This window comes from Phlebotomus papatasi, chromosome 1 (assembly GCF_024763615.1).
Source record: "Phlebotomus papatasi isolate M1 chromosome 1, Ppap_2.1, whole genome shotgun sequence".
Lineage (NCBI taxonomy): Eukaryota > Metazoa > Arthropoda > Insecta > Diptera > Psychodidae > Phlebotomus > Phlebotomus papatasi.
This window is the reverse complement of record NC_077222.1, coordinates 82396076-82423967: the sequence shown is the minus strand read 5'-3', so window position 1 is coordinate 82423967 and position 27892 is coordinate 82396076. Positions and strand designations below refer to the sequence as shown.

The window sequence follows — 27892 nt, the reverse complement described above, 5'->3', positions numbered from 1 at the left end:
AGCACTTCTTTATGCAATAGTTGTAATAATATATAAGAAAAAAGACATGTTTTTGAAAAACTAACAGCGAGAACACCTTTTAATTTAAACTTTTTCCGTATGATAAAAAAATTGTACAATTTCGAAATAAGGGCACTGGATTTCATTTAATTTTTAGGATTCCCTGCTCGTTTTGTTTAAAAGTGACGTCTATCTTCTAAATTTTTGATATGATTATTATTAAACGATGAGATAGAATATCTTCGCTGAATGCAATAGCTGTGATAACTAAGAAGAGACGAATTGAATCGAACTCCGCTGAAGTTCTTACCGAAAGCAGTCTTTTTGTCCGAATATTGTTACATCATAAATTTGTTTTGGAGTCAAATTTTCACGGATTTTCACTCAAAAATCCCATTTAATGTGATAAATTGATCAATTAGTGGTCAGGTGATTGCATGTGGTAGTGGCAGTGGGTGAAAGTGACCAGGAAAAGTGTGAAAAGTGCTCGGAAAAGGGTGCTAAAAATTGGACGTGTGGTGTGTTGAGGAGAGAAATGTCAAATGATAAGAAGGTTAGAAGAGGGGCTCACTTTCTTCGCACTTTTTTTTCCTCTTATTTGTTAATTTTAGCTACTTTTGCGTCTCAAAGAATTGCAATACTCCCTCCTGCCTCTTTTGCGTTTGCCCATTTGATTGTAATTATGCTTTATTTTGGTTTATTTTGCAGTTCTTCCCAAAAGTTGCACTGATTCCTTTCACGAGTCCGCGAGTGTTTTGAAAAAAAAGGGGGCACGGAAATTGTTGATTTGTTTTATTTTTACCTGATTTTCTTGTTGATTTTCTCGGTTGTAGCGTGAAAAAGGGCAAAAGGAGGGAAATCTTTCGGTGTGTCTCCTTGCAATTACCTTTTAGTTGTTTCTATCACAATTTTTCTGGGCATTGAAAGGGAAAAGAAATAAAGTTAATGGCTGCTTACTTAAATCGCACACTATCGATGGTGACGGGAAATGGATCCATCTCGTCCTACGATACATCTTCGCTGGCGGAAACACGGGGCCTGCACAATACGGCCAACGATGTGTCCCCCTTGCAGATCTTCGTGCGCGCCAAGAAGAAAATCAACGACATCTTCGGCGAAATTGAGGAGTATGTTGTGGAGACCACAAGATTCGTCGATAGCGGTAAGTACCCCAAAGAAATACCCATGTAGCCCCCCTTCAAACCAGAGAGAGAGATATTCCCTCGGTTGACTTACAGACCAGCCCGGAGAGCTGGATATTATCGATAAGTACGAGAAGGAAGCTTTTAGTAGCTACGTGCACAAAGTGTCTGGGATTCGGGAAGTCCTAGCGCGGGATCATATGAAGGTGGCTTTTTTCGGACGCACATCCAATGGCAAGAGTTCAGTAATCAATGCCATGCTGCGCGAAAAAGTCCTGCCCAGTGGAATTGGTCACACTACCAACTGCTTCTGCCAAGTGGAAGGTGTTGATGGTCACGAAGCGTACCTGGTGAAGGAAGGATCTGAAGAGAAACTCAATGTAGTGGTAGGATTTTCCTCTCTATATCCATCCCAATGCCCCGTTCCTAAATGCTTCTCTCCCTCTGCAGTCCGTTCAGCAATTGGCAAATGCCCTGAGCCAGGAAAAGTTGAATGAATCCTCCCTGATACGGATCTTCTGGCCACGGGAACGTTGCAGTCTCCTACGGGATGATGTGGTATTTATGGACTCCCCAGGAGTCGATGTTTCACCCAATTTAGACGATTGGATCGACAACCACTGTCTCAATGCCGATGTCTTTGTCCTTGTTCTCAATGCAGAGTCCACAATGACGATCGCCGTAAGTCACCCTCCTCCCCCCCTTCTCTGATTGCACCCCAAAACAACTTTTTTTACTTCTTTCTCGATACGCAGGAAAAATCATTTTTCCACGAAGTCTCTCAACGACTCTCCAAGCCCAATATTTTCATCCTCAACAATCGATGGGATGCCTCAGCCAATGAACCAGAGTTTCAGGAATCGGTGAGTTACTGTCAATTCTCTCAGGGTAGTGCAGTATTTCGTCTCGCGTGATGCTGCTCTGCAGCTAAATTAGCACTGATTTACAGAGTTTGAATCATGTTTATTAATATTTCACAATTGGACATAAGAATTTCTCCATCGTATAACGGTTGCTATTCTGGTTAAAGTAATCAAAACCAAGAGAAAAAGAATTAGTCGCCTGTGTAATTTTTACAATTTTTATAATTGAAAATTGTAATTTAATTTTCAAAAATTGCTGAATATAATTTTGGACTTCACATCAGAAAATATTTAGGAGTTTATTTACTTTAGAAATCTTCTCTGCGTAATTGTAACGAAAAACATTAGCTATTTACTATTTATTTATTATATTAAAGTCAATGCGTTGAAATATTAAATACACTGCGTTTTCTGCATCTTTGAGCTGTAATTTCTAAAATGTAAAAAACTTCCCTTAATTTCTGAAATAAATCTTTAAGTATAAAAGCTTTAAATTACCTTGAAAAGTCGATTTATATTCTCTGACAGAGACCTTAAATTTAAAATCCTCAAATATCTTAACCCTTTAACGACGAGACACTATTTACGGACTGAAAATCAACAATAAAAATTAATCTGAGAAACATAAATCACTGAAAAGTTTTACATGTAACCTTGGAAAGTTCAACAGAGTTTGATTCGGTGTATTTTGTGCTTCTATGAACGATATGAACAAAAATAGCTCAAAAATTTAATTAATTTTTCTGACAATACCAATGAATAATATTTTTCGCTTTAATGAAAAATATTATGTATGAGTATTGTAGTTTTTATTTCCAAAAGGGTTTTGCTTAAAAAAAATTGGAAGTATAAAAAATAAATAAAATCAATTATGAATGTGAGAATTTAAAAATCGCCATTTTTGAGCTTAAATATTTATTAAATAGCAAATAGCTAGAGACTTGCAAAAAATATTCTAGATTCCTTCAATCTTCTACTTTACAATTACATACAAACATAAGGAAAAGGTAACTTTAGGTAGTCAGGAAAAATTATTTTCTTCATGAGACACCGGTGTTCCAATCGTCCTTAAAGGGTTAAAGGTCGATTCATATTCTCTGACAGAGACCTTAAATTTAAAATCCTCAAATATCTTAAGGCTTTATTTCCAAAGAATTAACCTAAAAAGGAAATATTAAACTCAAAAGTTCTTTCGCATAATTTACCATTTACCGCTTCTTAACCGATTTGAACCGATTAATAAATATCTTAAAAATTCCACGAAATAGTTTGAAGAATGATAAAATTGGTTTTCAGAAAAAAATAATTACTTATCAGTTTTAAACCGGTTATTACCGGTTCAGAACCGATTTGAACCGATTCCGACTTGCCAAGAATTCCAAGACCTTTCCAATGAGTTCAAACATTATACCATTCGGTTGATAAATTTCAACTTTTGACCTTGAAAAACCTTGATGAAGAATGATTCAACAGGATTTTTGTATAATAACGAAATATTCGTCTGAGTAATCTGTAAAACATGACCAAATGTTAAAAAAAATCGCACGACGTGTTCTCGGTCAATCCCAAAAAACATGGTTTTGGTGGTGATGGAGGGGGATAGCGGAAAAAGACAAAATACCGTCCGAGATAATGTCCGTCCACTTATGAGAGAATCGTCGAAGACCGGAAGTCTATATCTCTTATGCCGGCTTCAGACTGGAGGTTTAGCCCAGTTCCCGAAGGTCTCAAAAATCTAAATAACAAGCAATTTTAATGATTTTTCAAAATCTAATGAATCATTTGCCTTTAATCTCCAATTCTAAAGAACAATTTCCTAAAAAAAATCATGCCTGATAAGGAATTAGAGGAGTTAAGCCAGATGGCTAAGCCTTAGGTCTGAAGCCCGTATTACCGTTTGACCTCTAGTTCGGGAACAAACAAATTTCCGATATTCATAAATCGGTACTTAACCGATTCATTAGCAATGAAGACCGATGCAGCTGGATTCGAAATTTCAATACCTTTCCAAAAAACTCAAATCCAATCAAATCGGTGGAAAAATGGGCCCCCAAAGTTGTTGATCTTTGACCTTCAATAATTCAAAATGCCGAATTTTCCGGTCGTAGGTATTTTTGGGCGAAATGTTTTCCTGGACTAGCTCTAAAACATATCCGAAATTCATTGAAAAAGCTTGAGGCAATTTTGAGAAAAATCGAAAAAACTTGGTTTTGGTGGGAAAATAAAAAAAAGTCTAAAGATACCGTTTTTTTATTGGGGTCGCCAAAGACGGAAAGTTGATATCTTTTACCCCTTTTACCCTTTAAGCTCCAGAAACGGTGACAATTTGGAAAAAGTCGATTATATAATTGCACTCTCTTTGCGATCGAGCAGTAAAAACAGTTCTGTTGTAAAGAAATTTTTAACAAAAAGTTTAGAGTATAATGCCTTTATGAGAATATATTTTATTGCGAATGTATTAAAGTTTTTTTGGATAATTAGTATTTTTTTAGGATACTACGATCTTCAGAACCCTATCTATTTTTCCAAAGAGAATATTTTTGTATAGGAGACACGTCCTTATATGTAATCCTTTTCATGAAGTTGAAGAATACTCAATGCTTTTATAAGAAAATCTGAAAAATGACAGGAAAATGAAGCAATTTTCGTTAAGTTCTCTTTAAGAATTAATTCTTAACGGCAAAAATCCGAACGCCAAAATGTCGAATTCTTAAGAGTCTCAAAACTACTCTCACGATTGCACCCGCGCTCACTGAATGCAAAGGGAAATTTTCTGTGTTTTGGTAAATTATTCTACACATTATTCTCCATATAATTTCGTCACTTTCAGGATTTTGGTCATTCAAAATTTTTGTTTTCGGGATTTTGGCAGGAAATTAACATTTCCGGAATGTTATTTTAAATTTTTCGGATTTCTCTCACGTGTGAAATCGGTCGGCAGTCGCAAAATTTGAAGATAGAATAATTGAATTGAAAGTATTAGGTTTTGAAAAATTTGCAGTCCTGTTGTTTCAGTTTTATATAGGGCAAGGGCTATATTTTTCAAATTGAAGACCCTCTTATAAATTCAATTTTTGTAATGGACTTCTTATGTAGGGTGCATCCTATCCTCTATTATTCTTCACACAAATGACTTTAGTTGAGAAATTTTAACTCGTTCATGATATCTTTTAAATCTTACAAAAACCTTTATTATATAAATGAATCTTGAAATAAAAAAAGTACTTCAAAAGTAATGAAAATTCTTTAAAAAATACTATAGCGAATATTTTCACTAGAATCTCCAGAATAGCAACTTATAGTCTTGAAATATTTTTAAAGAGAAGTTAAAAAGTTGAGAGAAAGATAGAGACTAAACGGTGTATTTTTCTGTAATTCTAAAAATATCATAAAGCCAAAGGAATTCCTTGAAAAGGTGAGAAGAGTTAAAAATGATGTTTCAAGAGCACTTTTGAGTGAGACTATAGAGAGATGAGAATATTAATGCTCACGCAATTGGGTTTATTTTGGCTTCTATGTGCTTATTCTTTTGCATAAAAAACTCTTTCTGTTATTTTATGCAAATTTATTTTGGGGAAATTTTTTGGGAACAGGTTAAAGCTCAGCATACAGAAAGGTGCATTGATTTCCTTACGAAAGAGTTGAAGGTATCGCTGCAGAAGGAGGCCGAAGAACGGGTATTTTTCGTGTCTGCCAGGGAGACCCTTCAGGCACGTCTCAAGGAAGCTCAGGGGCAACCAGCTCATTTAGGAGCCATTGCCGATGGCTTTCAGAATCGCTATTTTGAGTTCCAGGACTTTGAGCGAAAGTTCGAAGAGTGCATCTCAAAGAGTGCAGTCAAGACAAAATTCGAACAGCACAGTCGAGGAGGGAAGCAAATTGCTAAAGATATGATTTCAATGCTGGACAATATCTACGATAGAGCTTCCTGTCTGAAGACGCAAAAACTCGATCATCGGCGAATTCTGATTGAACGTATCAATAATACGGATCAGCAGCTGGCTCAAGTGACGCGAGAGATGAAATCGAAGATTCATTCGATGGTGGAGGAGGTGGAACAGAAAGTGTCCAAAGCTCTAAATGAAGAGATCTGGCGTCTAGGTGTACTGGTTGATGAATTCCCACTGCCCTTCCACACGGATCCCGTGGTGCTTAATATCTACAAACGCGAAATGAATAGCCATGTGGAACAAGGTCTAGGATCCAATTTGAGGGCACGCCTATCGACGGCCATGGCCATGAATATGGAAACAGCCCAGCGGGAGATGACAGAGAAGATGCATTCCCTCCTGCCCAGTGATATGCTAAACCAGAAAGTTTCGTCATTTGCCGTTCGTCAACAGCCCTTTGAAATGTTCTACACGCTGAATTGTCAGAATTTATGTGCAGACTTCCAGGAGGATTTAGAGTTTAGATTCTCCTGGGGCATCACGGCTATTCTGCAGAAGATCAGCAATCGCATGAAAGACAAGAAGGGCAATGACAAAACTCTCATGATCACTCGCCAGAGCAGCCAGAACAGTGTAAGTTTCCAATTTTTTCTTAATTTGATTAAAAAAAGATCAGAAAATCTTAATTATTTTGGTTTTAAATATTCTTTGAAAAAACTTATCATAAGCAGGGTTGGGCGAATTTTTTACATTTTACATCATTTTTTACATACACAGAAAAAATATTTTGTAAAAATGTTCGTAAATGTTTATGAATTTCTATGGGGGAGTTACAAAATGCTCGTGAATCGTATAACCCAGAAACAAGTTCGTAAAAGTTTGTACTTTTTTCACAAATATTGTTCATAAAATGATCACTTGACGAGCATTTTTTTTGTACTTTTACAAACATTTGTTCGTAAATGTTCGTAAACATACAAAAAATGTTCGTAAAATTTTGTCATTTGTTCGTAAAAAATCGTAAAATGTTCGACAGGAAAACAAACATTTACGAACAAATGACAATATTTTACGAACATTTTTTGTGTGGTTACGAACATTTACGAACAAATGTTTGTAAAAATACAAAAAAAATGCTCGTCAAGTGATTATGTTACGAACAATGTTTGTGAAAAAAGTACAAACTTTTACGAACTTGTTTGTGGTTTATACGATTAACGAGCATTTTGTAACTCTCCCATAGGAGTTCACAAACATTTACGAACATTTTTACAAAATATTTTTTTCTGTGTAGTAACAAAAACTTTAACATGTGCTACACTTTTATCACGTTAAGTTAAAATGTAAAAAATTTAAAATTGATTTAATATGCATCAAATTTCAAATTTAAATTTATGTTTTTCACTCAAAGATTTCTCTGTAATCAGTAAAATATTTTGCGGTTTTTTGCCGTAAAACTTGTCGTCGAAAATGCATGGTGAAATTTACAGGCAACCCCAGTTCAAATTTTCCTCTACCCGGTTGAACAAACCATATAAATGACGCATAATTTTTTAACCTATATTCTCAAAGAGTTTTCCAATTGTTCTGTGGTTTCCATTAGTCATCAATATTGTGAAAATCATTCAAATTAAGACTTATTTCCCTTCTTAACATTTTTTTATGTTGCTATATACCATTTCCAAGACATCACATCCCACAAAGCAATGTTCATGAAGAGAATCAGTCTCTCCTTTCTAACACTGATTCTGTAGTAATGAATGTTTACAAAAATATTTTTTAAATGTTCTAGAAACCATCGTCCTTTGCTATTAAACTGAAACTAACGTATTAAACAAAAATTCATACAAAAATTACGATATTCTATCGATTTTTAACAAAATCTGCACAGAATCCGAATAAAACGATCAAAATTGCTAAGCGTTCGGAAGCTGTGACGATTTTATATTCAGTTTTAATCGTCTTGTGCTGAAGCTGTGCGTTTTTTACTTGTAATTTGTCCTTTTCGTGTTGAAGCTATGAGTGTATTACATACAAGTGAAATCATTTTAAGCTTAAGTTGCGCGCAATTTGAATACAATATTAACCGTTTTATGCTGAACAAGTGCCGGTTCTGTGACAACCTTTCTTAACTTAAGCTGTGCGGGTTTTATGCACAATTATGATCGTTTTTACTGAAAATTAATTTACTTTATACTTTGCGTAATGTGTTTCACCTCTTAAGAACATAAAATCCTTAATTTTTCCTGCGCTTCTGGAGTTTTTATTGGCTTTTCCAATACACAAAGACAGCTAAATAATTCTTCATCAACTCTTCTATTTGAAACATTTTAATTTCTGGTTAAATGGTGATAAAAAATATAGAAAATATAGGTATCACTGTATTATTTGCATTGAAATTAATACAAATATACCAAATGACAGGTTCTTTTACGTATCATTATATCAAAGTCTCTTAAAAATAATCTATATAATTACTATAAAAAATTATTAAAAAGTATTTTCTTATATTTTAAAAATTGATTGATCAAGTCAAGTCATTTTCATATTTACGAATAGTGAAAAAAAATCATATTTTTATGTCTTATTACTTTACATGTTTACTAATATTATTAATTTTAATTCTATTTTTCGTTAACGATCAAAAAATTCAATTTGTTGAGGATTTAATATAGAAAACATTCTGAAATATCTATCTGCAAAAGAAGGGCAAAGTTCTTTTTAATTAGAAAAAATAACGTTTTTTTTACCACAGAGAGTATGTTTTGTGTGTACAAAATCGTTGAATTACTTAACATTTATGGGTTCTCAAAACGAAATTTAGTTCATGGTTTTCCCAAAAATGTTTCTTTGATATTTCTTATAAACAATATCAATATTGGTATTGCTTACAGGAAATATTGAAAAGATTTAAAAATGCGTAATCTTCTTTTTTTTTACATTTTACATATTTTTTACATCTTTACATGTTTTTTACATGTGAAATGTAAAAATTTAAAAGCCGTGGTGAAGCCATAATTTTTTGCAGAATGGACAGAAATATATTACAAAAAAAGGGCCAATGAAATATTTAAATTTAGACAATAAAGTGTAATAAAATTTGTTCAGTAAAAAAAAACTGGTTAAAATTCAAAATAAAAAATCAAATTCGCTAGGAAAGAAATAAAAATAAGGTCAGTAATGCCTCTGGCACACCTTTTAGGTCGGTATAATATCATAAAATCAAAATTCGCCTTTTCCGATCTAAAAGGTATGTCAAAGCCATAACGCCTCCGGCATACCTATTAGATCGGTATAATTTCATGAAATCAATATTCGCGTCCTTTTCTTTCTTAATAGATTTGCATATGTCTTCCCCACTCTTTTGGACCCTTTTTCTTCTTTTGAACATCACTCCAAATTAAATTTTGTTCAATCGAATTTTGAGTGCGAAAGAATGAAATTGAGAAACTTGAGAAAGGGATGTGAATTTCGATTTCATGAAATTTTCCTAACCTAAAAGCCGTGGTGAATCCATAATTTTTGCAGAATGGACAGAAATTTATTACAAAAAAGGGTTAATGAAATATTTAAATTTGGACAATAAATTGTAATAAAATTTGGTCAGTAAAAAAACTGGTAAAAAATTAAAAAAAAAAATCGGTCTCGAAATTGGACTGAACTAAATTTAATTTGGTGTGACGTTCAAAAAAAGAAGAAGAGTGTGAAAAAGTAAGATAGACATATGCGAAACTTTTAAAAAAGAAAGGGATGTGAATTTTGACTTTATGAAATTTTCCTGATCGAAAAGGTGTGCCGGAGGCATAATGGCACGGGCACACCTTTTAGATCAAGAAAATTTCATGAAGTCGAATTTCGGATCCCTTTCTTTCTCACATGTTTTACATAATGTCTATCTCATTCTCTCGCACTCTTCTTCTTCCTTTAAACATCACTCTAAATTCAATTTAGCTCAATAGAATTTGGTATTTGGTAAGAATGAGATAGTCATATGCAAAACATGTGAGAAAGAAAGGGTTTCGAATTTTCCTGATTTAAAAGGTGTGCCGGAGCCATAAGGATTCTTTTTCAATTTTTTTTTTTGCGAAGCCTGAAAGTCTTCCCTTAATTACTAAAGCAATAAAAGAAAAAGAAGGATTTTATTAAAATTTTTAATAAATTTTCACTGTGAAAAACCTAACCAAGTAAAAATTGAACATAGTGAAAATAGTGAAAATGGATTTGGTGTGATATTTGCAGTTGCCACCTGTGATGTCACCAATCTCAGACCAACCGGATGGAGCAAATTGTGTCGTGCCTTATGGAGGCTCCAGCATCACTCCTGAGCAACTCTCGTTAATCTCCAACATGATGGTAGCCACAATGGGCTCCCATGGCACTGTCGGTGGTATTATTGTGTCTGGCCTTCTGTTTAAAGCCATCGGTTGGCGAGTCCTCGTGGGCATTGGTGTGGCCTATGGCTGTGTGTATCTCTATGAGCGTCTGTCCTACACAAATTCAGCCAAAAAGAGGCGCTTCAAGAGCCAATACGTCAAACACGCTACCAAGAAACTAAAGCTCATCGTAGATCTCACGTCTGCCAACTGCAGCCATCAAGTTCAACAGTAAGTCTTTGTTCTTTAATAATTTTTTCTCACCATACAGAATTGCTTTTATCTCGCTGGAAAGTCTTCCACGCTAATATTTGCCAGACAACCAAATAGGTCGTTGCTAATTGGGATAAATAAGAGTAATCCTCAGAAAAAATCATTAGCAAATGACCTTCTTTGGAAATGAGAATAAAAACCTTATTCTACGAAAAACAAAATCGTAGAAATCAGGACGCAAAAAAAATGAATATTTGGGAAATTTCCTTCGTCTTTTGTTTTATATCTTTACTGGTTCAATAGCGTTTTTAACCAGTTCATTAATGCCAAAAAGCGCTAATTTTTTAATAAAACGTAAAACTAATTTTATACAGATTTCCCTTCATAAAAATAATACGAAATAATTAAAAATGGTTTGTATAAATTCTCGAAAGAACTGTAATAATTTACCTCGAAAAACCAATCATAGGAAAAATTAAAGGTAATTAAAGGCCTAGATCGATAACATCTGGGTTACTTTTAAATCTTAAAATCGATTGGATTGCTTGGACGAATCAGCATGAGGAAATTCTTAATATATGCTTGAACAATTCGTCAGTTGGATCAGCATTTGTCGTAACTTTCTCAGCGCCTCATTAGCACTTCTTCTAACACCATGGAAATATACACACTATACAAGAAGTGCTGATGAGGCGCTGAGAAAGTTACGACAAATGCTGATCCAACTGACGAATTGTATATTGTAGGAGAACATGGGGCAAAATGTGACAAGAGAAATCAAATCCTAGAAAAGCTGAGAGCTGTTTAACACTGTCCTTTGAGAGTTTTATTGCTCTTCAACGTTTCCCAAGATTATTTCCGTTTATCTCGAAAAGAAAGTTGCTTTTCAGGCCATTTTATAAAAGTTGACTTTATTTCCTGAAAAAGCAAAATCACGAAAAAGCTAAAACCTCGAAAAGCCAAAATCCCTAACGACAAAATCCCGCTAAAACAAAATCCCGAACGCAAAATCCTGAAACCCAAAATACTGAAAAGTCAAAATCTCGTAAAAAAAAAAGCCAAAATCCCGATAGCTAAAATTCCAGAAAGGCAAAATCCCGAACGCCAAAATTCTGAAACACAAAATCCCGAAAAGGCAAAATCCCAAAAGTTAAAAACCCGAAAAAACCAAAATCTCGAATTCTTAAAAATGTCATAGTTAGTCTCACAATTGCACTTGCGTTTGTTGGAGGCAAACAGAAATTTTCTGTGTTTTGGAAAATTGCTCTACACACATTATTCTTCGTATAATTTCGTCCCTGTCAAGATTTTGATCATTTGAGATTTTCGCGTACAGGACTTTGTCTCTTCCGGATTTTGGTGTTCAGGATTTGGTCTCTTCGGGTTTTTAGTTTTTCGGAATTTTGACCGGCATCGTCAAGAATTATATCAATTATAGGAAAAAAAATTAAAAAGAGTGAGATTTATTTTATCCAAAATATTGAAATTTTAGTACATTTTAAACTAAAGATTCGATCTCTCTTGGCTTGAAAATATCGAATTTTTCCCCATGTTCCTACACTACAATCTCCATGTTTCATCCTTAATTGAGTTTTTCTTGCCTATTGTATATTAGTTATTTAAAACAGAGATTTTGCATACTACAGACGGCCGGACCGGAAAGTGGCGGCTGGTCATTTTCGGCATCAAGAATGTTCAAAGCATAACCTTGTGAATTCCTGACCGATTTTAGGATATTGAGAAAATCGAAGCATTACAATAAGTATGATAATGAAAGAATCACATCTAATTAACAAGTTATTTTGAATTTGAATCTCATTTTCGTCTCTTAATATATACAGTAGGAATCATCATTTTGTTACGGTGGTCATTTCTAGTGAAAGAAGTTTTACAAAACTATTCTACATATTTAAAAAAAATATATAATTTTTGATTCTATTCAGTTGATTATTTTTAAATTTTCACTTACTAATAAAATTAATTTAAAAAAAAATGTCACATCACGATCAAAAGTTTGTTACGGTCGTCTGCACTAATAATTTAGTATTTCCAACGCAACGTTCAAATCCTTCAAACAATGAGGTTTCTGAGTGGTGATTATGATTTTTAACAAAGAATTTTCGATGGTTGGGAAGTCTGTACTTTTGTGTGACCTGTAGCCTTAATGCCTTCATTCTGAAGGTATTTTGTTTTTGATAAAATCAGCACCAATTAGACGATTTCCTTTTGGTGTTATCACCTTTCGAATGACTTCAAAATATACTGCAGCATTGTCCATCCCATCCAAAAGCACCAATCTTTCCACCAAATTAACCTTCAAACAGTCCTATACTCTGACATCCTGCCCTAATCCTTTAAAATTTGAATTTTTTTTTTCTCTATCGACGCCACACGTGCTCTCGACCATCGATTCATCCGTTCAGAGGATCGTTTTCTTCAGATTGGCTGAAAAAAATGCAACAAGTTTCAGAGCGCATAGCTGTCAAACCGCTGGTATCAGCGGTTTCATATTTTGCATAGTGGTAGTTGTGTTTATTGGCTACAAGCCTACAAAAGCATTTCCTATAATATTTTGTAAAAGTTTTTTTTAAACCGTAATGGAGCTCAAACATGACAATTTAATGTCGCTATATTTTGCAGGAAATGCGAAAGCAGCTATCATTAGGGCTCTTCAAAACCCTGAATGTAATTAAACTTTCCATTTTTCGAAACATAACTTGGTACAGGGATACTAGTAGCATTTTAAAATGCTTTGGTGAAGGTCTAGAGAAATTGTTTCATCGCTAGTTATCGTCCTTAAAGTGAAGAAGCAAATTGAACGAAATCTGCGTCACATCTGCAAACAAATGATCTCTGAGACACATAGATCGCAAATAATCATGAAATAAATATTGTTAAAGGAACTCTGTATGAAGCCTTAAAAGTCCTGAAAAGGAAGAGACATCGTCGATCCTTATAAAGAAGTTATGCTCGATCGACGAAGGAGTAAATTCGCTTGCACGTTCATGGTCAGTTCCCGAATGTCATTTTTTCTGATAAGAAAAATTTTCAATTGAGCAATTGATGTGCAAACAAAATGTTTGTGTCTATCTGAAGGAAAGATCATACGATAATTTAGACGTTCGAATGACCACCGGAAGTCAAGGATCACCTATTTAAAGGTCTGGCCTTCCTTGAAGACAAATTATCGCTTTCCACTAAGGTTTTTAGGCTATACCGTCAAAATGAATGCCAATGTGTTTCTGGAAATTCTCCTGGAAGAAGTCTTGGAGTCCTGGACAAATAAAAAATTTAGTAAGAAGTAATGGAAGTTCGATCAAGACTCGACAACGTCGCAGAAATTACGCGTCGAACAAGATTTGGCTGAAAACAACTTTCGCACTTCATTTTGGTCAATGTTAGGACTAAAAAGTAGAAAAGTGTCAATGAGTTGAAGGCAGCCCTTCCTCGTGAATAGGAGGCCTTTCAGAAGGCTGACATTCATACAAACTGCGATGGCGCTTCCGACAAACTTAAGACCATAGCTAAGTAAAAAGGAGATCATATTGAACAAGACCGATATTATTCTAAAATTTTGATGTATTTACTACCATTTTATCTTTATTTCAAGAAAGTTAAACAAAAAATGAGGATAATATTACGTTGTAGTTTGTTGCATTTTTTTCCCTGTAGTATTCGTAGCTTTTAAAAACGTGAACCAAATCGAATTGAAGCTTTTTCTGTGTACAGATCTTATTGAAAAGGGGAACTTCCATGGTGATTCTCCCATTCTTTCCCGCTTCAAACAGTCTCCGTCGAATTTTGCAAACAGAAAGGTCCTGTTTGCCCTCAGAACCTAGCTAGGATTGGATCTTTGGGGCTGTTATCAACGGATCTCTATCAGAGATTGATTAGTATGTCTTTATCAAATCTTTCATAGACCTTAAACACTTTGCTGAATGTAAGGCCATGATTTTTCATTGAACTCAACAATTTTTGGTATTGATTTGCCTTTACTGAACCTCTTTATGATATCCTTTTGCTCCAGAAAGTTCAGTTTACGCTAAGGACACATCCTGGATAGTATTTGTGTGAAATAAATAATGTAATTCTTCACACGATCTCGCAAAACTTTATTTTCTCGCAAAAATCAGTTTTTACCAAAAGAATCCTTGAAAACGATCATAAACTCATGAGAAGATGTTAAAATTAAACACAAAATCCAATCATCTGGATGATCTGGATGTACCAGTGTTTCTTGGCCCAGACGGTATCTTCATTCTTACACCGTAACAAACTTTTGATCGATGAAATGTTGCATCATTTTTTTTATTAGTAATGAAAATTTATTTGTTCCAAATCTCAATTAGAAAGAGTAATAATAATCATAAAATGTGTTTGAATCAAAAACTTAATTTTTAAAAAAATATTTACAATAGTTTTTTAAAGCCCACCGTAACAAACTTATGATTCCTACTGTAGTTTGCCAATAATACTCATCGTAATAACAGAGAGGATGCATAGAATAACTTTTTAAAAAGAAAATGATGTGACATCAAAAATTGACATCAAATCGAGTTTTCTCGATTCATGTCTTTTTAATTGTTCTTCAGAATGCAAATAAATTTTGGTGAAGAGTTCTTAAGGCCAGGATGAACTTTTTGACCAAGAACTGAAGTGAATAGTGTTCAGTGATAAAGTGCAGTGATAGAGTGTGTAAATATAAATTTTTGTGATCATTGAAAAGAGTTCAAATGTGAGACCTTCCCTGTGAGTACTTCTTAAACTTTCGTTTTTGATGTCCAATCACTGAGGGAGGATTGCAATAAAGAAGGAGGATACAATTCCTGTTTCTTTCGTGTGTCTCAGGAAATTGGACATCAATTTAATATCAAGTTATCAATCAAAAATGCGTGAAGTGATAAAATTGATAGGTTCCGTTTACATTTATTTTGTTTAATTTGAGGCGAATTATTTCATATAAAAAGTACCACAAATTTTTTTTAGGTATTCGTTCTGTAGTATAACTTTGACTATGACTTCCTAGTATTCTCTGCTACATATTTTGGTATACCCAAATGTTATGCATAATGCAGATACCAACATTTTAGCAACAAAGTTTAGATTTGTAAAATAATTTGCTGAAACTTTTCCACTAAAACCATTTCCTCTTAATTAATGATTCATAAGTATGGGAGAGATTACTTTGTATAAGTCACGTAATTAAGTCAATTAAGAGACTATATATATCAAGTAGACGACCTATTAAGCTGCAGGCATTCCTTTGGATATCACCTTTCAAGTATATTACACCAGAATGTAATTTAATGCAAACTTCTCTAATATACTTTAATGACTTCAATGAATATTTTAAAGCTTTGTCTTTTTGCCGTATGAGACATTAAATGCCGCCAAAATATGAATTTAGCAATTCAATTTTCTGCAAACTTTCTTCGTCTACAAATTTTGGCTTATTAAGCACTAATTCACGTGCCAATGGATTTTTTTGATTCTGATGACACATTTTACGTGTCGATTAATGTAATTTCATTGCGTTTTTCTTTTTTTTAGAGAATTGTCGAGCACATTTGCTCGTTTATGTCGTACTGTGGATGCTGCATCAACTGAGATGAATGAGGACTTGCGTTCTGTGGAAAGTCTCCTTAATCAATTGGAGGCAAATCAGAAGCAAATGAAGTTGCTTCGCAATAAGGCTAATTATATAACGAATGAATTGGAAATCTTTGAGAATAACTACATCAAATCCAACTGAGATGGAAGAAACCAAACCGTTACGAAGTGAGAGACTCCTCCTTATTAGGTAAATCATTTAAAAAAAATAGCTTATTTCTTTTACGAAAAACAATACAAAAGCACTAAAAAAATAATGTAAAGAAAAACAACTATTTGTCCTGTTGATACCGGGAAGGATATTTGTCAAGATAATATGTGTATTGCTTTTAAAGGGCAATTCATATTTTAATTAATGCAGAAATTAGGAAAATAAATAAAATCACGTGTGATTTTTCAAGGGTGCAAAAGAACTCCTTGAATTTCTGCAGAATGCAGCTTAGAGATTGAATAATTTTAAATGATATTGAAATGATTATAAATTGTAGATAATTCCCAATGTAGAATTGTACTAAGAAAAAAACCTTTTAAGTCAAAAAGAATATCTTTAAATAAATTAAACGTATGTTAGACGGAATAAAAGTATGATTTTCTTTTGGTGATGAATCATTCCCAACAAAATCCTTCACACATATTTCGCAATATTTATTCTCCAAATATTAGGTGATATTCCCAAAACAAATCTCGTCTATTGGAATCATCATGGACAGTTGAAGTAATTTGAGGAAATTCAAAAACATGACTATTATACTTCACAAAAGTAGAAACCACAAAAAAGAACCGACCAATTCTTGAGAAAAAAATAATTTTTGCAAATGAAATTTTCAGTTCTAAACCATTTCTAAATGCTCTTCTCTTGGATGGATATTCCGATAAAAAAAGTTCTTTAATGTCTTAAAAGATCTAATTGAAACCCATTTTTGATTAATGTGGCGAACTTTGTAAGCTTTAAAGCTAGCTAAAGACACCAAGAAAACATTTACTTAAAGTAAATGCCGAGAAATTGATCAAAAATTAATTGTTTAAAAAGTTCGGCAAAAAAGCAATGCTTAACCGATTTTGATTATTTTAGGCAGTTATATTTAGAAAGCTTTAAATTTAAAGATTTCCTTATAACTCTTTTAAGACGACATTGTAACTTTCTTTGAGAAACGTTAATCAAATTTCCCAAAAGTTTAATCCAATTTGGATCATTTTGGGCTTTTTCTAAGAAGTGTGCCGAAACCAGGATACAAAATGGGGTAAGTTGGAACAGGACCTACAGTGGGTGTCAATAGTTTGTTGCCTAATGCATTTTTGAGAAATCAAGTGAAAAAAATTATTGAAAAAATTACTTTTACAAATTTTGCTTTTTGCAGGTGAGTTCCCTGTAATCCGTAGATATTATTTATATTTTTCAAAAAAAAATTAATTTTATTTCATATCAAAAATAATTGTTTTCCAAAAGTTGGTCATTTTTGAAAAATCAAAAGTTTGTTGCCTCATTAAAAAAACTAATTTGAAATGATCAAAACATGCAACCAACCTAATGTAAACCGGTTACATTTTGGGTTTATGTCTTTTGAGAGGCCAATGGTGCGTTTGGACATTTTTGAAGTTGTTAATGGTAAATATATGTATATAAAGTGATTATAGAAAACAAGAAATAATCTGTTTTTTGATTATTTATAATTTAGGTTAAAAATGGCAAATTACAAAAAGTTAAAAGGTGGGAAATCGTCCAGAGATACTGCCGGAATGAATCTGCGTAGTTAATTGCCAAATTTAATAGAAAATTACGAAAGGTTAGACATAAAATATTGAAATATTATATTAATGAGGTACGAGTATATCTCTAAAACGCTACTGGCAGACCTAGGGTATCGACTCAGAGTGGTGATAACAGCATTGTAAGTATATCTGATAGTGACCCAATGATGTCTGCTTCATAAATTAAAAGATAGTTGGTTACTGAAGGAACAGAGGTCCCTACAGTTACAAAAACGAGCTCATATTGAAAGAAAATGGTAAGAATGTTTGGGTGGCTCTTTGGGCTCTTTGGGCTCTTTGGGTTGGCAATTAACGACGCAGATTCATTCCGGCAGTATCTCTGGATGATTTCCCACCTTTTAACTCCGTCTAACATGCCATTTTAACCTAATTTATGAATTATCAAAAAACAGATTATTTCTTGTTATTTATTATCACTTTTAAACACATGTATTTATCATATACAACTTTAGAAATGTCCAAACGCACCATTGGCCTCTCAAATGACATAAACTCAAAATATGGTCGGTTTATTTTAAGTTAGTTGCATGTTTTTGATCCTTTTGAGTAACTTTTCAAATGAGGCAACAAACTTTTGATTTTTCAAAAATGAACAACTTTTGTAAAACAATAATTTTTTATATGAAATAAAATGCAATAATTTTTTCGAAATATATAAATAAGATCTACGGATAACAGGCTACTAATTTGCAAAAAGAAAAATTTTAAAAAGTAATCTTTTCTATCATTTCTTGCACCTGGTTTCCCGAACATACATGAGGCAACAAACTTTTGACACCCACTGTATGTATATTGAAATATTGAGATTTTCTTACATTTTATTTTCAGTCGGGCAAAAGAAACTACGGCGAAGAAGAAGTAATTTTCTGTTTAGGACTTACTGATCTTCCTTCTCTATTCGCCTTTTTAAATCAATGAGGAATTCCCAGAACTTCAATGGGGGGAACTCGGGCAGTAGTAAACTGGGGTAGTTGTAAACACTGTGATTTTTTTCATTAATTTTAAGACTCCAGAGGATAAAACCCATAAACATTCATAGATATTATGGAGATATATGTCCACAGATGAAATGGTCAATAAAATCCTAATACTTTAAAAATAAAAGTCATTTTTCCCGAAAATGTTGATATTTCGATTATTTTGGTCATTTGAATCTCCACCTGGAAATTAAAAACTGTGTAAAATAATCGAAAATACCAGTTCTTTCCTACATCTTTTAGGATTATATTAATGCATTTACTAGAGAAATTGAGATTCCCATTATTTTAAAAGAAATAATAATTGGTCAGAAAACAGCATTTGGGGTAGATGTAAACAGGCAATTTCCCCGTAATTGTAAATGTCGCGAGTGTAGAATGAATGGCAAAATATTTTATCTTCTTCTTCTTCATTTCATTCGTATGACAGCTGCATCTCATGGTGGGAAATTTTTCGTTGTGTTCAATAAGAAGTCACATGATGTCAAAATATGGGGAAAATCCATTGAAAAATGTCTTTGATTTGCATGCTTTTAGTTTTTTTCGCTATTTTAATTATTCCTTGTAAAAAGTGTAGTGATTTTTTGAAAAATAAACAGTCTTTGTATATCTCTTAAGTAATTAAAATAATTGAAAGTGGTGCAAAGTTAATTTCAAGGGTGGAAAAAGGGTGTTTACATCCTCCCCAGAAAGTGTTTACTTCTACCCCAGGTATTTTGTGAAAAGAGAAAAATGCACAGTGACACAAATTTTATTTTTATGGAAAACTCAATTGTTTTCTAGCATCCGCATTACCCTCGATGAATTGCCAAGAAGCTAAGAAAGATTTTCCAAAAAATCACTGTGTGCTTGGAAAATCACCTCAAATTCGCATCTATTGAAAATGTTTACATGTGCCCCAGTCTCTCCTATGTGTTTGATTCCAAATTACCCCATATTGTCCTCTACTCTCAGAAATTTTGAGCATCTCTTTATGTGATCTATACATTGATCGATTGTATGTCGATAGAAATAAAAGAAAAACATTAAAAAATGGCGAATATTGTGGTCATAAGTATGTTAGGACGAAATGTTTGCCTGGACTATCTTTAAAACATATCCGAAAATCATTGAAAAATCTTGGGCCAATTTTGAGAAAATATATTGTTTTTTTATTGGGGTTCATCGAAGACTGGAAGTCGATATCTCTTACCGTTCAAGCTCCATAACAGTGACAAGTTGAAAAAGAAGACGATTATATGACTACTCTCTCTTTGAGTTCGAGCAGTAAAACTCCACTAGGGTTAGCATGAAAGTACCAAAGTCTCAAGTTTGAAATGTAATATTTTTAATATAAATTACATTTTTCTGTTACTTGTTTTTAAGGTGTGTTGCTTAGAACCTTTTGTAGACAATTTATCGTCTTTATTTTCTCTTAAATCATTCTTAATAGGGGAAAGCCTTCTGAAATTTCTGCCTTTGAATGTTTCAATTTTACTCTTATTTCTCAAAGCAAAAATTCTATTTTGTGAACTGTAGTTAATACTATTAACTATTTTCTAGTAACTTCAATTAACAAAATGGAGTTTTAGCTTTGGGAAATAAAAAAAAAATTGAAGCATTCAAAGGCTGCCGCCAAGGGGGTGACATTAGCTGTGAAAAATGCGACCAGTTTTAGTGTAAATTTTTTCCTGTTTTCGGACACATTTCACGCGATATCTTCAAAACTACGTAGGTTGCCAATTTGGGGTTTTCGGTTACCTATTCTATATTAAAATGCCTTTTATTCTACATTTGTATTATTTTCTAATTCGTTCTATAATGATAGAAAATAGCTAATAAACTCAAAAGTTTTTTCGGTGCGCTAGAAAATATGGGAAACAGGAGACGTCATGCCCCTGGCTGCCGCATTCAAAGGCCCTTACATTTTAAATAGGTGTCATTATGAAGGAATCACACCTAAATGAATAAAAATGTGGACATAGCTTTGGTGGCATATTTCAGCCACTTTCATACTCATAGTTCCTTGCCCTTTCGGAATTCTTCCAAAGTCTTTATTTCACATCACTTCGTTCACAGAAACGTCATTTTTTGTAACATTTTGCGTTATAATATCTAGCTAGAGTATTTAGAAACTAAAAATTCATGGAAATTTTAAGAACAAAAAAAGTAACCTAAATTATAAGCTGGCCGAAATTTGGTGCACTTACCCTATAGAAATAAAATTTGTAAACTATTTGTACTCATGAACACATTGTTTTCCAAAAGACTTGAAATGCTAGAGTACTTGATTAATTTGTAGAAGTATATAGGGGAAAGTTCACTACCTTCGGTCGATTCAAGCTTCGAAGAACTTATTTTTTGAAATTTAGGGCATTGGATCAGCTATTAAAATATCACATTGTAATGAATCAAATTAATTAAAAATGTGTTGAAAAAAAGTAATTTGTTCGAGGCTTGAGTTGTCCGAGGGTACCGCGCTTTCCCCTACGTATGTCGCACAAATATTATTTATGTATTAAAAGAATACTTATTTAAAAAATCCCACGTATTGTTGGCCCACATTTAAAATCTCACCTGCTCTAGGCGGGAAGAGCTTATCACGGGGTCTTCTTTGAATTTTAAAGCGAAAGATAAAACGTGTGAAGGAAATAGATAGTAATTGCGATGAATGGACATATAGTGCCGCATTCGGTGAAATGACTCGAATATATTGCATCAGTCTAGTGTAAAAGACTGCGAGACTGGAGCCAAAGTCAATGTTTCAAAGTGGTATTAAGAATGTCGAAGAAAAAATACAAATTTCCTGCTACTATCGATCATGAGTCACAATCATGATTGACTGTTGATAGATATTGATCAAATAGAGAAGCATAAGTGTTAAATTCCATAGCAAATATTGAAAGTACGTTGAGACGAAATTTTTCTGTCGCGACAAAAGTCCAAAAAAAAATACGTCGATCTCCCATGCAACTAGAGGGATCTCCACTTGAAACTCTTGACGTTATTCTGTCTCAATATATATGTTGGAAATATTCAGCAAAATTGATTGCAACAGCAAGAAAAGCTCCTTCACATTCACACATTTATTTTTTTTTTATTGAAGTCTCCCAAGTTATGTCGAGCTGAATCGGGAAACGACTGGATTTGCCAGAGAATCATTCTTTCAGCTCTCAGAAATTTCACTTACGTTCCCCATTCTTTTTCATTGCTCGAGTTTTTATCTTGTATTTGAGAATTTCATATCTCTGCCATATACGTGAAGAGCGAGTTGGAATTCTTTAGGGGCAGTTTATACAGAAAATTTTCAAGTAACAACTTGCTGTTTTGAAACAGTAATTACCCTCCAAATTTTAAAATGTGACTTTTGCGCTCTGTTCAACTACATCCAGTTTCCACTAATACTATTCTACATTTTTTCCCGTTTTCACTTTGCATCACTTTCAAATCCATTTAGATTTAGATGCTGAATGCTATTTTAAAAGACTTGATTGCAGAGAGGGCTGGAATTTCATGGGATTTGAACTACTATTTTAATAACTTTTTTTGTTGCTTGTATTAAAAAAAAAGGGTGGTATATGTCCCAGCTTTGCAGGATGCGGGATCTTACGAATTAGAGCAGAATCACATTGACAGTTAAATGCTCACCGTATTTCGTTAATTTACGCATTTTCATTGCGATTCTTACGTAAATTCTCGATTACCGTATTACCTTATCTCATACTCGGTGGCACTAGGTGAAAATAATATAAGAACATTGAAGAAATAAAAAGAAAATGCGATAAACCATGAACAAAAAAACTGTACGATTAATTTCTCTTACAGCTTTTTTGGTTCCCATTAATCGAATTTTCGTTTTATTTTTTCAATTTTCTTATATTATTTTCACCTAGTGCCACCGTGTATGAGATAAGGTAATACGGCAATGGAAAATTTGCGTAAGAATTGCAATGAAAATGCGTAAATTAACGAAATACGGTGAGGCTACGACGAGCATTTAATTGTCAATGTGATTCTGCCCTTAGCTTAGACACTTACGTCAAAAAAGTAATTACGTATCATTTAGGGCAGAATCACATTTACAGTAAAATGCTCGCCGTAGCCGCGCCTTATTTCGTTAATTTACGCATTTTCATTGCAATTCTTATTCCCAATATAGACACAGGGATCGGCTTAGTGATCAGCCCGAAAAATAAGGATTGGTGTCGATACACTCACGGATCAGCCTAAAATTTGGAGGATCAGGCTGATCTTCTAAATTCGTGAGGTCTAGTGAAATTACGGACATTAGACGACATCAGCGCCAGTGCTGAAAATAAATAGCTTCACTTTGGGTATTTTTGGATGTTTTTCGAAATGTAAATTGGGTGAAAAAACATGGAGAGTAATGGTACGCAATGTCGCAAAATCTTAAAATGCACTAATTGGAGTGATGGGAAGGTCAAAGTGCTCCTTCCTGTACGAAAAATCCATTCATATGCGCTCAAGAAGTCTTTCAGCAATTAAAGTGTGGAGATTTAATAGAAATTTACGCTGAAAACGCTAATCCTTGATCCTAAATCCTCACTGTATGATAGTTTGGGTTGATCCTTTACCGCAAAATTTTTCGAGCTGAGAATTCTCGAGGATCAGCCTGTGTCTATTTTCGGCATTACGTAAATTTTCTATTACCGTATTATCTTATCTCATACACGGTGGCACTAGGTGAAAATAATATAAGAAAATTGAAAAAATCAAACGAAAATGCGATAAACGGTGAGCAACAAAACTAAACGATTATCTTCTCGTACAGTTTTTTTTTGCTCACCGTTTATCGAATAGAGATAATAGAAGCGGAGATATGACCATTTGAAAATTGAATTTTTGACCCTCTAGCTCGGGTCAGGGGGGTCGGGGACCTTAAGTTTGGTATTGATCGAAAGCTCTTAGGCCCATCTATAACATACTAAAATTTGAGCCCAATTGTTGCCATAAGGGCTGAGTTATTGAGAAAACAAAATTTGGGGATGTTCAAAAATGACGGAAGGCGGGGTGGGGGGGGGTGGATCTGACATCACCTACTTTTAGCGGCCCATCGATATTTAACCTGTGCCGAAAACCTCTTGTCGATATCTCTTTCCCTTCTCTCTCCAGAAGCGTTTGTACTCCGGACGGGGCGGACGGGACGGACGTCCACGAAAATCGGTTTTTAGCACACATGATTTTCGTGATCTATGAGTGTCAAAACGTGTACATCCAAAATTTGGGCCCAATCTGACGAGGTCGGATTTCACCTAGGACCACAAAAGCTTAGATTGTAAAGAATCTCAGCAAACCGCTTATTATAATATCCATAATTCCTTAGACACACTTACAATTTAAGCCGAGAAACGGCTGGATGTAATTATAATTAAAATAATGATCAGATTACATTTCCATCTCTTTCTGACTAATCCATCTCCTTGGCTTAAGTCAAGAAACGGTTTAGTAGGTGGGAAACTAATGGGAATTTAGTCAAATCATTAGTCTGATTATAATTGCGTTAAGCCGTCTCTTAGCTTAAGTCGTAAGGGTGTCTTTAGGGCATAACGAAAGATTCGACTTGTGCAGAGAAGAGAAAAGAAGACCTTCCTCCCGGGAACGACCTGAATTGAAAGCCATAGAGAATGCTCAACCGTTTGAGGAGTAGCGCGGCGCAAACGAAAGATAACATGAGAAAGTGACTGTGAGGAAGTACGGACCATCTAACATTTGTCCAATGGTCCATTGTCCCTGTGGAGTTGGTAATTTTTTAAACGCAAACTCAAATGCGATTAACGTGACCCGACTCTGGCATGTCTAAATTTTACTTTTGAAATTGCCGCGAAACGATAAATAATAAGAGAAATTTCAAAGAATTTTTCTAATACATTGTCTGAATGGACTAAATTCGTCTAATCCAATGTTTTGTGGGCCAAGTTCGACATTTTACTTTAAATGATGCAAAATTTTAAGTGAGATTAAAAACGAAAGCACTATATATCATGTCTTAACGTATATATTAGCGACAATTACCGAGTAACAACATAAAATTTTAATGGGCAGTGTGATAGCAAGAGGTTAAGACTCTGTACCCTGATTAATTTAAAATCACAATTCGGCAATCACTTCCACCCGGAAGATGACATATCTTCGTCTTCCATGCGAATAAATACAGATAACAGTCGACGTAAACGATGATGCGCTTCCCTAATCTAGCATAATTTTTAGCGATAGCAAATCTGTACATAAAGTAATTTTTAAATTTTGAAATTTACATGCATCGAAGAGAAAAGAAAGTTCATTAAGAGGGGATCGCTGACGACACGAAGATGATATCTCTTACCGTTTGGTCTTTAAGTTTTTTTTTAAATATAATAAATCGGTTGCCCTTAATCCAAGCCTAAGCTAAAAATTTCCAAGAAATCTTGCCTGATAAGAAATTAAGGAAGTTGAGTTACACAACTCAACATGAGATCCAACAATAATTTTTAGGGTTTTTAGAATGCAGTTTTTTCTACTAAATCATGTTAAAAGCGATTTCATGATATAATTTAATTATTAGTTGCATTCCTATCAACTTGAGCTTCCGCGGAAGGCATCCAGAGGAATTCTCCACTAATAATATTTATAAAATTACCATCAAAAATTTAAACTGATCCTAACTATTCTTGATTGACGATAGCATCACACTTGTTACTAACTTTAACATGTCATTCTATATATAAATTATGGGTATCATAAAAGATAATTCTTCTTCAATTGGCATACAAATTGCTCATTTATCGCATACGTGATGTGCAAAAAGTCTCATCAATCTCTTTTTTGACGCGAAATTCCTACGTTCACTGAATGAAAGTCAAGGTAGAAGGTATTAAAAAAAATACAAGAGTACATAAGTGATAATTATCAAAAAACTAATAAATAAAAGGGGTATAGAAATGTCTAAGAGGATTTTCAAAATCAGCGGACTCTTACCCCCAAAATTGACGCGACAATAGCAGTTTAATTTATTGTTTGAATGAGACAAATTTGTGAGGTTCCCAATCAATCTACCAATTAGACTGCGATGTGTGGTGTGTGCGAAATTAATCGGCTGTGTTTTATAAATAAAATTAACCCCTTGTGCCTCACGACGCGCGTGATTTATCTCTAAGATTTTGCTTAGATTAGTTTAGATAGGAATAGTTCAATTTTTTTTTCCCATTTCAATAAATTTACAGCGTGATTACTTGTGCATTCTTGGGATTAATTAAAATTAACTGGCTAATTATCTGACACTTACGAAGCACATTATTAATAATACTCTGTTGATTTATTTTGGTAATTAGAGATAAAGAGTTATCATGTCATCAGAGATGCTTCAAGTGTGGGTGATAGTGACATCCACATGATTTCCCTGTTGAATGTTCTTCCGATTATCTCTCTTGCTCCTTTAATAGGAAAGGATGGGGCAGTTTCACGCAGTTAAAGTTTTTTCAAGACTCATTTGATAAACGAAAATGAACCATATTCAAATAAAATTTAACGTCGTTAGTACCTCTTCAGTATTGGCTATCTAAAAATATGTAAGACATTCCTAGGTAATACTCATCATCCCAAAAATATGAATTTTCGAAAGTAATGCATGCATGAACCTGCCCCACCATTCACTAATTATGTTTTTTTTTTTAATTTCCAACGAAGAACACGTTATATTGATTTCAATGTAATCAGGAGGTGAACGACAGCAAAAAACACAAATATTTCGATTGGTCTCATTACGAACGTGACATTCTTCCTAGCACATATTTTTGCTGTATATCGTCGCTTGTATCAACAATCGTGCTAACTAACTTTTTTTCATTAAACATTTTTTTTAATAGTAAGTGAACTCGGAATGCGATATTTTAAATCACAAAAATACCAAAAGAATAAATAATTTTAGCCAAAATAAAATTAACTAAATATTGAAAGAAAAATGGCATTCAAATTTGATATTTCTAAAAGAAGCCTGCCCGGGAATTCTGTAACAGTGTGGCAATGTCATATGACAAATTTGAGAATTTTTACGTAGAAAATAAGGAAAAATTAATTAAAAATCAGATTCATACTACTTGCTAAAAACTTCACAGAGATCCTTGCAATGTCTATTCGAAGCTTACTGACCCTTTAATGTTGTCCTATTCCCAAATCCATCACGAAAATTTGTCACATGACATTGTCAAATCGTTACAGAATTCCCGGGCTGGCTGTATCACTCATAGGAGTGCTTAAAAGTGTGCGTGCAGGTTACAGATTTATGTTATTTATTTACTTATTTTTATATAAGTGACTGTGAGTTAGTAACAGTTGTTTATCCGTGTAAGTTTTCGGTCATGATAGGCCTAGGGCCTGAGACCTGGGTAGGAATTCTGTAACTCTGTGAAGTGATCACCTGTCAAAATTGGTTAACGCTTCACTGAAGTGATAGCAAAAGAGATTCTGTAACTTGCGATAGCTTCACGTGAAAGAGTCACTTTGAGGTTATGTGTTTCACTTGTCAATTTTTCAGTGAAGATGATGTTATCACTCGGTGAAGCCAGTGAAAATTTTTCCTTACTCAGCTTGAAAAATAACACTAGGGTAAGTGTGCCAAATTTAGGCATAGTTGCATGCAAGCGTCAAAGTCTCAAGTTTGAAATATAATATTTTAAATACAAATTGATTTTTTTCTTTCTTCTGAAAGAGTGTTACTTGGAACCTTGTAAAGAGTTTATCGTGTTTATTTACTCTAAAATCATTCTTAATACATTTTAAAATTAATAAAAATATAGACACAGCTTTAGTACCCTATTTCGGCCACCTTCATTCTCATAGTTCCTTGCCCTTCGGGAATTCTTCCAATATCTTTTTCACGTCATCTCGTTTGTCGAAGCTACACTTTTTGTTATTCTTTTGCATTGTATAATATCTAGTGTACGTAAAATCTAAAAGTTCATGGAAATTCGAGGAACAAAAAAGGTGGCCGAAATTGCAAGCTGGCCGGAATTAGGCACACTTACCCTACATCATTTCTAATACTCAATTCTAGTGTTTTCCATAGTTATTTAGTTCAAA

General features: G+C 33.8%; 1 protein-coding gene across 3 annotated transcripts; it reads left to right on the top strand.

Annotated features, from left to right (window-relative positions):
- Nucleotides 1–270: 270 nt before the first annotated feature.
- On the top strand, nt 271–26714 carry LOC129810387 (transmembrane GTPase Marf). 3 transcript variants are annotated; one of them, XM_055860829.1, is made up of 9 exons: nt 290–553; nt 709–1162; nt 1239–1528; nt 1593–1823; nt 1898–2005; nt 5400–5420; nt 5599–6528; nt 10135–10499; nt 16032–16673. In XM_055860829.1, exons 2-9 carry the CDS (start codon nt 946–948, stop codon nt 16231–16233), a joined length of 2364 nt encoding a protein of 787 aa, XP_055716804.1. In that variant the 5' UTR covers nt 290–553; nt 709–945; the 3' UTR covers nt 16234–16673. The 3 variants fall into 3 exon arrangements, 2 of the variants coding, with proteins under 2 accessions (XP_055716805.1, XP_055716804.1); XM_055860830.1 differs by lacking the exon at nt 5400–5420 and having other exon boundaries at nt 271–553; XR_008752730.1 differs by lacking the exons at nt 5400–5420; nt 10135–10499; nt 16032–16673 and adding an exon at nt 26680–26714 and having other exon boundaries at nt 306–553; nt 5599–7291.
- Nucleotides 26715–27892: the final 1178 nt, after the last annotated feature.